Below are 11,968 nucleotides of genomic sequence, written 5' to 3'. Positions count from 1 at the left end.
AGTTTAGTGACCTTAAAGCAAGATCAGTGCTTTAGACAAGGGACAAAGATTACAGGAGCTGCTATAATATATACCACAGATCACTGCACAGAATAGGTAATGACGCATTCATCTTTTTCATTACAATTTGTAAAGCATTGTATTATCTTGATATGATGAATAGTTAGAACACCTGTAACCTATAGTTAGAAAAGGCAACTGTAGTATAGAGCAGGGAAGGCACACTTTAAGGGACAAAAAATACAGGAGCTGCTATAATATATACCACAGATCACTGCACAGAATAGGTAATGACGCATTCATCTTTTTCATTACAATTTGTAAAGCATTGTATTATCTTGATATGATGAATAGTTAGAACACCTGTAACCTATAGTTAGAAAAGGCAACTGTAGTATAGAGCAGGGAAGGCACACTTACCAATGCACTGCTATATATTATACAGCAGGTAAGGAAAAACTGAGAAAAAGAAACAGGCTAAAGTTTGAAATTGACAAATGTTCTCCCGGGCATTTAGATCTGTAGCACTTTGAATTCAATGCTCTAGCATTTAATCATAAAATAATGCGCCAATTTTATTGATGAGAGTCTCAAACTGCTGGAGCAGAACATTTTTTATGATGTGAAGAATAAATTAAGAGTTGAGGATCCTAGTATTAAGCTACCTAGAAATCACTTTTGTCTAGTTTATGTTCAGATATTTATTGCAGAATGTGCTAAAGAGAAAAAAAATTAATCACCTACCTGCATTCAGCAAGAGAAATTGTTTGTGCGTCATTTCCACAGGGAATCTTTTAGCACTCAGCGTAAATGCATTGAGGGTAGGTGACCTCCTAGGGTAGTGTCCCAGCATTGGACATCAATTAGAAAGGGCTCTGGTGCTCCACATAACTAAATTTAAAATGTATTGGAAGCCAGTTCTACTTTTCCACACTAACACACTGAGTTTCCCTGACAAAATAAGCCTACAGATGGCACTGCAGATGCCACTACAACATGAAGGTGGGAGTGTTGATTTGTTTAATACTGTAGTTGTCAAATACAACAAAACAATAACTTAATAACTTAATAACAATAACATAAAAATTGGAAAGCATTTTTACATTTATGTAAAGTTGTCAGTCTATGATCAAAAAAAAAGCATGGCTTTTATTAAATCAGTGCGCCAAATAAAAGCCTTATTTATATACAAATGTATTCGGGTATGCAAATTAGTTATTGATGCTGTTGGTCATGATTAGCTAGGTAAACTACACAACCAATATTATTCTTATACTTCGCTTAGTAGTGCTTACACTAGTTCATAGTTATCTTATTTGTGGCACACATGCTGCAGATAAAGACTGCTAGTAAGAGGTTAAATTGCTCATTACAAGAACTAACGTAATCCATCTTTCTCATAAGTGTCCCATGACTGTTTCTCAGTCATATCCAGATTCCTAGTTACTGGCAGACACCAAGGGCCATCTCAATACCTCTATTGCTGCAGTGTGGTTGGAAGGTTATGCAGAAAATGTAAAGAGGGGAGGAAAAGTGTTATGGGGAAGAGGATGCCCTTTCTTATCAGTGAGGTGCCTTTAGAGAATGAAGGCTGCTGAACTTAGGGTCTTCCTGCAACCTGTTCAGCCACATACATGGTTTGGAACTGATTATTATAGGTTACAGGTGTTTGGGTTCTGACTATTAGTGTGGATAATGTGTGTCAAATGCACTCTGCATTGTGTATTGGGTGCTTTGTGAAGTGTACACTGAGGTACATGGTGGGGAGTGCAGAGAGCATGCTTCAGTGTCCCATTTTTGGTTGAACCAGAAGGCCTAGCTTACATGGATGGTAAAAGGGTTGCCCTTTTTTCATTTGATCACCTGACCCTTAAGAATTCACTGCACATCTCTGCCAAATCAAAGCTGTGCTTCCAATGACATTAAATGTAAGTAGTGATAGTAACTAAATAATGACAATCTGCAATTTGCATATTTTTGATTCACCTACTTTATTCTGCCCACAGTTTATTTACTAATGTTTTATTACTAATGAATAACTTCCCCAAAATAACACATTTCTTGTGGTGAACCTAAACTCAAAATTTAGCTTCAAGTTGGAATGGCATTAGGGGGGTTTGGTATATTTCAATGACCAAAACACTTACCTGTCCAACATAATATTGATATCCTGTTGTGCTTTAGTTCTGTGTCCATTCTAATCATTTAAATAAAATAAAAATTTTGAGCTGGAGTATGATTTAGGACTGCTATAATGTCTTGGAGTAGCCTCAGCTAGACATATGTTATGGGATAGGGATGTCGGGATATCAAGGTGTACAGGCATAGATTAGAGAGAGATTTCCCTGTCAATAGAAGAGATAAAATATATAAAAACTTTGTATTTCCATTGATGTGTTGTATGATTTTTATTGTTTTTAAATTTAAGATAAAAGAATGGCGTAGAGAAGGGGTTTAACAAATCACCAATGATAAGCCTTTAAACATGACTTTTCATTTACTCTTTTACACAATTTAACACTAATATTGCATTTGATGTATATCACATTTCTGCTAAAAAAAAACAATGTGTCTTTCAATGCTTGGGCATAACATACAGAATCTAAGTGAAAATCTCTACCATCATGCAGTGGCTCTTAAAAAAAGTAAAACACTATATGTATGATTCTAGTGGCAGCCACATGATCTCACTACCATGTTTCTATACTTCTTTAATATAACATTAGAACTGTCATCAAAATACAAGACAGAGATTCCCTGCAGATCTGTAGGAGCACAACATGGCTTTGGAACAGTCTCAGGATTAATAAAGTGAACTAAGGTTTGGACAATTGCATGATTAGTGGCATTCATGTAAGAATTTAGTGGAAAAGCACATTCCCCTTCACAGTAGTAAGCTGCGTATCCTTCTGGGGCAATTATCCAATCTTGCCAGCCAAGGTCACGGAAACTCACATATAGCTCATGCTTCTTGCAGGCCTGTTTAAAGAAACGACGCCCACTATTACTACTGCTGCTGCTCATAAAGCTCTCTGTAATATTGGCTAATGGAAGGTTGTGCTCCTTTACTGCCTTTTTATCTTGGTTTCTGTGTTTACCGCTTGTAGAACGAATACTACGTGGATGAATTGTTGCAGTTTTAAAAAATGCCACCATAAATGGTCGCTTCTCCTGTGGTCCGCTCCTACCAACTAGACCCACTGATCGAGGTTTAACACTTTTCCTTTGCATAGTTTCTATTCTCAGTTGTAGACCAAGATTGTCCCGTGAATTATCTACCCAATCATTGCTAGATGCAGTAATGTCAAATGTCAACCATCCACTTTCTGCACCACTTATTATCTGGCTGTCCAGCTTTAACAATTGACTAGGATGCTCCTGAAGGACCTGGTAGATGCTGATCTGATAGGTTTCATTTTGGTTAGTTGGATCTTTATACATGCGCAGCTCAGCTGCTGTCACTTGCTCCCCAACTGGAACATCAGAAAGATCAAACCTGAACTCTTTGCTGTAGCACCGGTGACAGAATTTTGTGTCATTCTCCACTAGGTTAACAAAACTCATGACAAAATCAGCATCAGCATGAAAGTGGTTCTCATGAAGGTGGACAAGGGAAGGATGATCCTTGGCAAAAATATTAAAGTACTGTAAACCATCTTTCTCTTCACTGATACTTATTGAATTATATAGATTCATCATGAATATTGGTGCAGATGTATTCTTCCCATGTAAGTGAGGTCTTGGTCTATGTGGCAATCCCAAAACAGATAAAATCTCTCTCTGTATCTCTCTACGTTCTTGGCCCTTCAGTTGACGCTGGATAAAGCTGGAGTGAATATCCTCTTCAACCATTATATCTGATGTTATGTGTTGAATAGAAAAGTAGAAAAATAATATGTAGGTTCTTCTTTTGTAGCCAGTCCCAACAGTCATTTCCACAGGGTCTTACTGAAAAGTAGAGAACATGCAATCAAAAATCCTATGAAGACATACTGTACAATTTCAAGTAATGTGGCTCATTAAAAATGTAACTTTTTCAGAACAGATATCCCAGTTTTGTTGGCATATTTAGGGCCTGTATTGATGGGCTTTTGTTCGCTTCAAACAGTTTCTGCATTTAATACAAATCAATAGAAATGCAAAACCTGCTCTGGCTTCAAAACTTTGATTAACCGACAAGTATGCAGAGCAAGGTGTCTGATTTGCATACTTCTTCCAGGTCAGTCAGAATTACTGTTACAGAAGTAGCACTTACAGAAGGGAGTTAACAATGGCAGCCCTCATGTTTCTCTCATGACTGGTTTCTCTCAGACATCCCACCAGGGGCATCCTGGTGATGGACACCGGCAGAGAGAGGAGGGGACAGTCACCCGGCGGGATAAGGTATGCCGCCAGGTCCCCTCCTCTCTTCTGATACTGTTGGGCGTTCGATCCATGACCGAGCGCCTGACTTTTCAGAGGGGGGTGACAGTCCTTTTGGTGTCACCCCTCCAATGGTGTCACCCGTGTGCGGGCCTCATCCCCCTTGTGACGCCACTGCATCCCACCCCTCCTGTGTCCTTATGACTATATGCTAAGCTGTGATTTTACCAGCAATGTTTTTTTTTGTGAGAGCTTGAAAATACCTTATTATATATATATACACATACTATACATATACTGTATATTATACATACACATTTATACACACAATTTCATTTTTTTTATTTTCCTCACAGCTATTTTGTACTGATTTGTTATATCAGTTTAGCTTTTTACATTTTTTAAACAATGAGGGGGATTTATCAAAACTGTAGCAGAGAATGTAGAGTTGAAGCAACAATTTCCCTGTGTGACTGCTTAAAGCTGAACTTTAGGTATAAATATTTATGTATGTATATATTTATGTAAATATTTATGTATGCTTACATTGTTCCAGGTTGGCCAGCATAAGTATACATATTTTATAATAGGTAGGGCCATTATAGTACTTTACTGTGATCATCTGGGTCTTGTATGGCTCTGTACGGAGTAGCTTCCCCTCTGAAAACGCAGAAGTGCCCAACCAGAGAATGCCTAGTTTTCCTTGATAAAAATACTAGGCGTGTGCTTAATGGCTGATATGCGGAGCAAGGGACCCTCTGTGTTTTCACAGCAGAGAAGTTACTAAGCACAGCACAGCACAGCATCAGAACCTGGAGGATTGCTGTAAATCACTTTAGTAGATACAGCTACTACAGCATTTTACAGGATCCCCATGGCCCTACCAGGCACAAAATATGTATATTTACATTCAAACAAACTTGATCATTGTAATTATACATAAATATTTATGCCTGGAGTTCAGCTTTAACCTGTGAATGGTGTGAGATTCAAACAACCTATGTTATGGCATGCTCTTGTAATTTTATAAAAAGGAAATAGGTGAACATGCCTGCACATGTAAGATTATATGACTTCATCAGTGAACATCATTATCCTCCCACCAGCAACTTTCCGGTTAATATACAGAAATACACAAATGTCATTCCTATATAAAAGTAAAAATGGAAATCCTAGTCTGCCACATGTTAAACATATGCATGTTTGTTCCTTATTCAGTGGTTGTAGTCTAAATAGAAATCACTAATCATTTTAAACTACAGAGCCTAGATCTCTATCATTTACTAAAAATGTTGTTACAGTGCATCCCCCACCACCCCCTCATTGCCTCTTGATGGACACAGAAGGACGGCTTCCATTGGTTAAGGTGGAAAGAGCTGCACATTGTTTATAAATGACTGAATCCTTCTATATGTGTAACCATTGGACCCATGAGGGGCCTCATAAACAGTGTTCTATTTATAAAAAGGATTGATTTTCTGAAATTGTGTTGCGAGTTATTTGGCCAATTTAAATGCAAACAATCCTTTGAGTTTAAATATTCTTTTTTTCATTCAATGAAAAAGTTTTCGTCTTTGTAATGTCTGGTCTTCTGTTTGACACATCGTTCATAGTGCTGTGTCCCAAATTTAGCTAAACTACTAGGAAAAAGACATTGTTCACATAATCTGTAAACTTCAGTGAGATTCCCAAGAACATTATTTGGGCTTCAGTGCTTTTTGTGCCCGTGTATTTTCACATCCGCATCTGTTGCCTTGAACTGCAAATTTGATGTCACAACCACAATACTGCTTTTATGACTAAACTGAAAACATCAACATCTGTTCACACATTACTGGGAAGAGCCAACATCCGACGGCTAATCACAAGGCCTGGAATCCTTGTGCATTCAGAAGCAAAGTATTTGCACATTGCATCTCATTAAAATAAATTCCCATGGAGTTAGGAGCTGTAATGTATCTCTTTGTGCTATTTTTCCCTTGGCCTCTCTATTTCCATGATCCTGTAATCCACCCAGTAAAGGAGTAAGATCATGCGAGGTTTTAAATGAATGAGCCAGTGACCTTGACTACACAGCTCAGTTTATTCCTAAATCTTCAATTGTACAGAGTCATACTCAAGCTTGTGTGTAGTGGAATGGCTTTATAATGTTTCAATAGCCATTTTTAGAGGGAAACATAATGTTGGGGAAAAAAAGAATTCAATCACTACTAAACAATTTGCTTACTGTCAACACACTTAACTTAAATTATAATCAAAACAGAATTTTGCAAATATATTTTTAGCTACTTCTGTAAAGTTTAATTCCTACTCAACTTTCTCCTAGCAATTGTGTGTGTACAAGACAGATAAACCTGTTCGCTTATACACAAACATGAGTATCTTATGTAATCAGAGAAAAAAAATACAGTTAACTAAAGTGTATGTTTAGTCAAATATTTTTTCTAGTTATAAAGTAGGATGAGTTAAAACCCCTATTTTTTTGCTGCCTCCCCCTAATTAGGGAGATTTCTCTGCATGTTCTATCCCAGAGACACAACAGGAAATGAGGAAATGGTGATCACTGTACAATTTTGGATTTCCCAACACTTTCTGCCTCAGTTACACTGGCTAGCATGAAAACAGAAGGCAAATCTAAATTAAAAAGGATGCAAAAAGCAATTAAAACTTGCCAAAGTGTTTAACTCTTACGCACTAGATCCAAAAAAAAACAAAAAACTTTTGGCAAGACAGATCAGGAGTAAGCAACCTTGACACCCCAGCTGTGGTGAAACTACAAATCCCATTATCTCACCTTTCAGTGTTTACAACGGTCTCAAGTAAGTATGCAATTTGCCTCATTATTTGCTTTAAAAAAAAGCCATGGAAAATATTTATTGGTTTTATTTTTCGATCTCCAGTTCAGTTATCATTATTTAGTCCCGGACTTATGATATCCACAGACAGACAGATTTATAAGAGTGATGGGAGATAAAGATCTGTCCCATCCTTCTGACTTGAACACCACCAGGATCTGCTATGGCATTTTTACTCAATTGGTCAGTTTTTGCACACATCAGGATGAGAGGTACTTTTCATTGATCCACCAAAAACATATTACCATTTTTTATTAATACTGAAGCGCTTAACACAGTGTGATAAAGGTCCTACTCTGTGTGATGGATGTGTAGTTTATTTTAAAAGTACAGAGAATACAGCAGGAGGAGGAAGACCTTAAGGGGTAGGTACACCCAAAACTCCCAGGTGGCCGAAACAGAACTAGGAACTATGGCAGGGAGATTTTGCCAATACATGATACATAAAGTCAGTGGTTGAGATGGCCTGTAAAAGAAATGTGTTTTTCAATAACTTTACACTTGTAATGATAAGGCATTGTTTACATGTTACATATGCAGGTAGCAATCAGTTTGTACTTTGCTTTGAGTCCCATCCAAATTATACATAGAAATACATTCATACATATAAATTATATAAGGGAAGAGACTATAATATAAAACATTCACTATTATAGATATCACTTTACGATATAGTATCACAAATCAACACATTATACAGTATATACACTATTTATTAGAATGATTTACTACACTAGGGGTCTCTCCCCTTTTTATATTTATTTATAACATTTATATTTATGTATTTCAATTAGGAATAATATATTAATTAGTATAAAGTAGCACTCCTAATATTAGTCAATTCTTAGTATGAACTGGATTAGTAATTTAAGGCCATTTACTATTAAAATTTTAAGATGTAAATATCATTGCAAATCAGGAGAATGATTATGATCATACAATTAATATTGACTAAAATAAATGTAACTCAAAATATTTTTAACTAGTATAACTGGGAAGAATAGCCTTTATTATAAATTAAGTTATGGATATTATGTATAATATAAGGGCTATGTGTGAGTTTTGATACTGATTGTTAAGGAACTGTTAAAAAATACTAATAAAAACTGATTCAACACTAATATAAGGGCTATGTGGAAATCACATTTTTTTTGTGTGTACTTATGATGTTATATGTAATAAATGGTGATTGTCTGAAACATTAACATATTAGACAAAAACAAAAATACATTCGGACAGTAAAATATAAAATTCATACAACAATTAGTCATTACTTTTGCATATGGTAGTGGTGGGACCGAAGTACAAAATTAAAGCAACTTACAGTATATTCACAAGACACCCAGGTTCCTGTTAGACAAAGTAGGTGTGGGTGTTTGATCAAATGTTACTGCAGCAATATAACACAGGGAGTTTGTTTTAGAACACACCATTGTGTGCCTGGGGAGAAAGTGGTTTAGGGTTAGGCTGAAGTGGAAAAGAGATGCGGTTTGAGAGGAGTGCAGTACGCAGCCAACGGAAAGAGAAATAGAGAGAATAAATAGAATGATAAAGGGGAGGGTAAAGATGTATTACGATGGACCTTAGGATAATGTAAGAAAATGGGGTGATTAACACAAATAATATGAATATTATTAAATATCCACATTATCAACACCCACTTCTTCCTGTTCAAGAGGGGAAAGGCCGCTAAGAAATACACAAATTAGGTTTAAAATAATGTATTATAGAACAAATTAAAGAATTAAACATGCATAGCTTGATTATAGATACAAAAAGATTACAATGATGACAAAAAACATGGTTATCATTAATCATCTATCCAAAATTGCCCAACAATACTACCACAGCCACACTAAAAACAACAATACTAAGCCAGCAATACTAAAACAGCTTAAACCATAGAAGAAACAAACACTAGTAAATACCTCTAAATATCTACACCAAATAATAAAACTCAAACTGGTTACATAACTAGCCAATTGGATGCATGTATATTACCAGCCCTAGAGGTTGCATAGCTTCTGGACTCTATGGGTTCCTCTGATTCCCTGACCCCTTCAGCTGTCCTGCCCAAACGTCTCTGGCCTCTCCATCTTTACTGTAGTTGATTCCATTCACTCACATGAGGTGATTGGTTGAAAGAACACAATCGTATCTTTCTCACAACAGTGATTGGATGGCAACTGAAGTCTCTTTGAAATAATGACACTTATTTTTAAAGGTTGGCCATAAATTGCTCAGCTCCATTCGGTCTCCGAGTATAAATGCATATTAATTGTTATCTTGTTGAGTAAACACTGGTCCTAACAATCCCAAACAAATAAAAGCACCACCTGTGATTGTATAACTAGTTGTCCATTTATGTATATTAAAATGACTTCTGACTACACCCTTACCTGCTCACAAAGACAAAAGGGAGATCTTGGTTATAAGGCATGACAGTTAACTTTAGAATATACATGAAGTACTTAATATATTCTAATTGTACTGATCCCAGAGAATATACCGGACATAGACTTCAATTTACAACATCCTGGGCGGCATACACACCTCCTACTGACTAGTTATATTTTTAATCCTCTACAATTTACACATCTTTAGGGTTAGGAGTGTGGAAAAGGGAGTCACCAGAAAAATGTCTTTGCTTATAAGTGTGAGGGTAGGGCTGGGGTCCCATATTGGCCATCCTTCGCCTAGTCCTAGGGATCCACTGGGCTTGTCAAGCATGAAGGGAATGGAATTTACACATTAACAGTCCAAGCATGTCTATTTTTCTAGGGCGCTTTCACTATAGTATGGGACTCCTCCCTCTGGGCTATTTTGTCTACTCTACTTCATCATTCAGTGAAATAAGGAGGTGTAATGCTCTTTTAGTGTCTAGGAATGGGGATTTTATGTGCATTAGATTTATGGATTTTTAAGGCACACTTATAGGTGCCTATCAGAACTGCAGTGTTGTGTAGAAGGTAGGCTTGTAGTGTGAAAGGTGGGAGAAGGCAGAACATGGTATTACTATCGGGTCTTTTTGAGCAAGGGTAAATTTGGTCAGTGATAATTGCATTGGGGAAGGTGAAAAAAGTGTCAGGAGTAAATAGAGGATAATAAAGTATAAGAACTTGTTGTATCTTTTAAAAGGGGTAAAAAGTATAATAAAATAGGGGTCTCACCCATGTCATGCAAAGACCCCCAAGCTCAGAGAGAATGATCTTCTGCTTCCCAAGCTGGGCGGGGGGAGCTTTCTCTGATGCTCTGTGCTTTTTCAGCATTAGTTTGCCTTGAGAGATGGACAGTGCGGGATAATGTAAATCTCTTTGGATGGGCTGAGGCAGGAAGATGGAAGTCTCTAAACCACTCTGGTAGGTTAACTTTAGGAATTTTCAGAAGTAGAAGGCCGGTAACTTCTCCAGGGTGTACAGGAGGTAATATTTTGATCTCACAGGTACAATGTGAGATTTTCTCCTTTTGGGGGTAATTTGGAAGCCAATAGAGCATATCTCTAGGAGGATCCACAGTGGTACACACAGGGCATAGGGCTTGATTGATCTTGTCAAATTATCAGTGATTTGGGTGGACATTCAAGGATGTTTTTTTAAAGGTTTCTTAATCCACTGGTATGACTTGCCCTGAAGTGATCTGTTCAAGAACTCCTCTCACCCTGAAATTGTGGCAGCTGCCCCTATTGTCAAGGTCATCGATATGTATATTGGATTTGATTAAGTGTGTGTTGCGGATTACTTAGACCCATCACAGGGATGAAATTACTTGTTCTTTCCCTCCTTCACCACACCATCAAGCCATGAAGGGCAGGGCTAGTAGGTCTGTACAAAGCTCCATGATTGCAGTTGAGTTTTTCTTTTCTGGTTTGTCTCTTGCAAATTGCATCAATCTGCCAGCATAGAGCATTGTCCTGGTTGGGAAAGGGAGTGCTGCGAGAAATCACAGTCTGGTGGTGGCAAAGGGCCACAGTAGTTCTCTGGCCTCCTCATGGTCTGGGGATCAGATTACTGGCACCAGAAGAGTTTTAGATATTCCCTTACTGCACTGTTGTGCTTCTGGGTCCCTGGGTGGTTTAGGGGTTGCAGATTTCTCTATGGTTGCAGTAGTGAGTGGCACGATAAGCAAAGTTTCCCAGATGTAGCTAGGGTATCATGTTTGCTGCTTTTCTAAAAAATAGAACATGTATCTTTTTTGGTGTTTTTTGGCAACATGCCTGTGCCAACGCAGTGATGTTGTGAAAGGAGCCCTCAATTTTAGCTAACTTTATTTTCCCCTTACGTAAACAGGGTCACCTTTTCTTATTGTAGTTGAATAGAAGAACTAACTTGACAGATGTAATGCCTTCTGTACTAGGTTTCATTTCTAGGTGATGCTGCAAACAGGAATTTATACCCCAGTTCTTGCAATTTATTAGTGGTGTTGAAGGGTGATCATTTTTTTGTTTAAAGGTAAGCAGGAGTAACATTTTCTCATATCTGGAATCCTGCCATAGTATTTTTCAGTTTAGAATCTGGCATACACATTTAGAATTAGTCTGGCACTAGCAGATTGAAATCTGTAAAACTCTGGCTACCACATTTTTGTGTGTACACTTTTCATATGTGAGGCACAAGGGAAACTTTGTATATAACCCTCTCAAAATAGAACACTACCCATCAGTGCTGTGGTTAACAAAGCACAGAGCAGTATGAGCAATCATATGCAATTATTGTATACCAACCAAATCAGAAAAATGGTTTATGTTAATTTAG

At 37.3% G+C, this 11,968-nt stretch overlaps 1 protein-coding gene across 1 annotated transcript; it reads right to left on the bottom strand.

The window, feature by feature from the left end:
• Nucleotides 1-2,666: 2,666 nt before the first annotated feature.
• LOC108801024 (bone morphogenetic protein 7-like) lies at nt 2,667-3,933 on the bottom strand. Its single transcript, XM_018572991.1, has one exon. The coding sequence runs from the start codon at nt 3,931-3,933 to the stop codon at nt 2,668-2,670; it is 1,266 nt and encodes a 421-aa protein (XP_018428493.1). The 3' UTR covers nt 2,667.
• Between the last annotated feature and the right edge of the window lie 8,035 nt (nt 3,934-11,968).

The sequence above is a fragment of the Nanorana parkeri genome, unplaced genomic scaffold (assembly GCF_000935625.1).
Source record: "Nanorana parkeri isolate BGI_ZX_2015 unplaced genomic scaffold, ASM93562v1 scaffold2199, whole genome shotgun sequence".
Classification (NCBI taxonomy): Eukaryota; Metazoa; Chordata; class Amphibia; order Anura; family Dicroglossidae; genus Nanorana; species Nanorana parkeri.
This window is presented reverse-complemented; position numbering and strand designations above follow the sequence as displayed.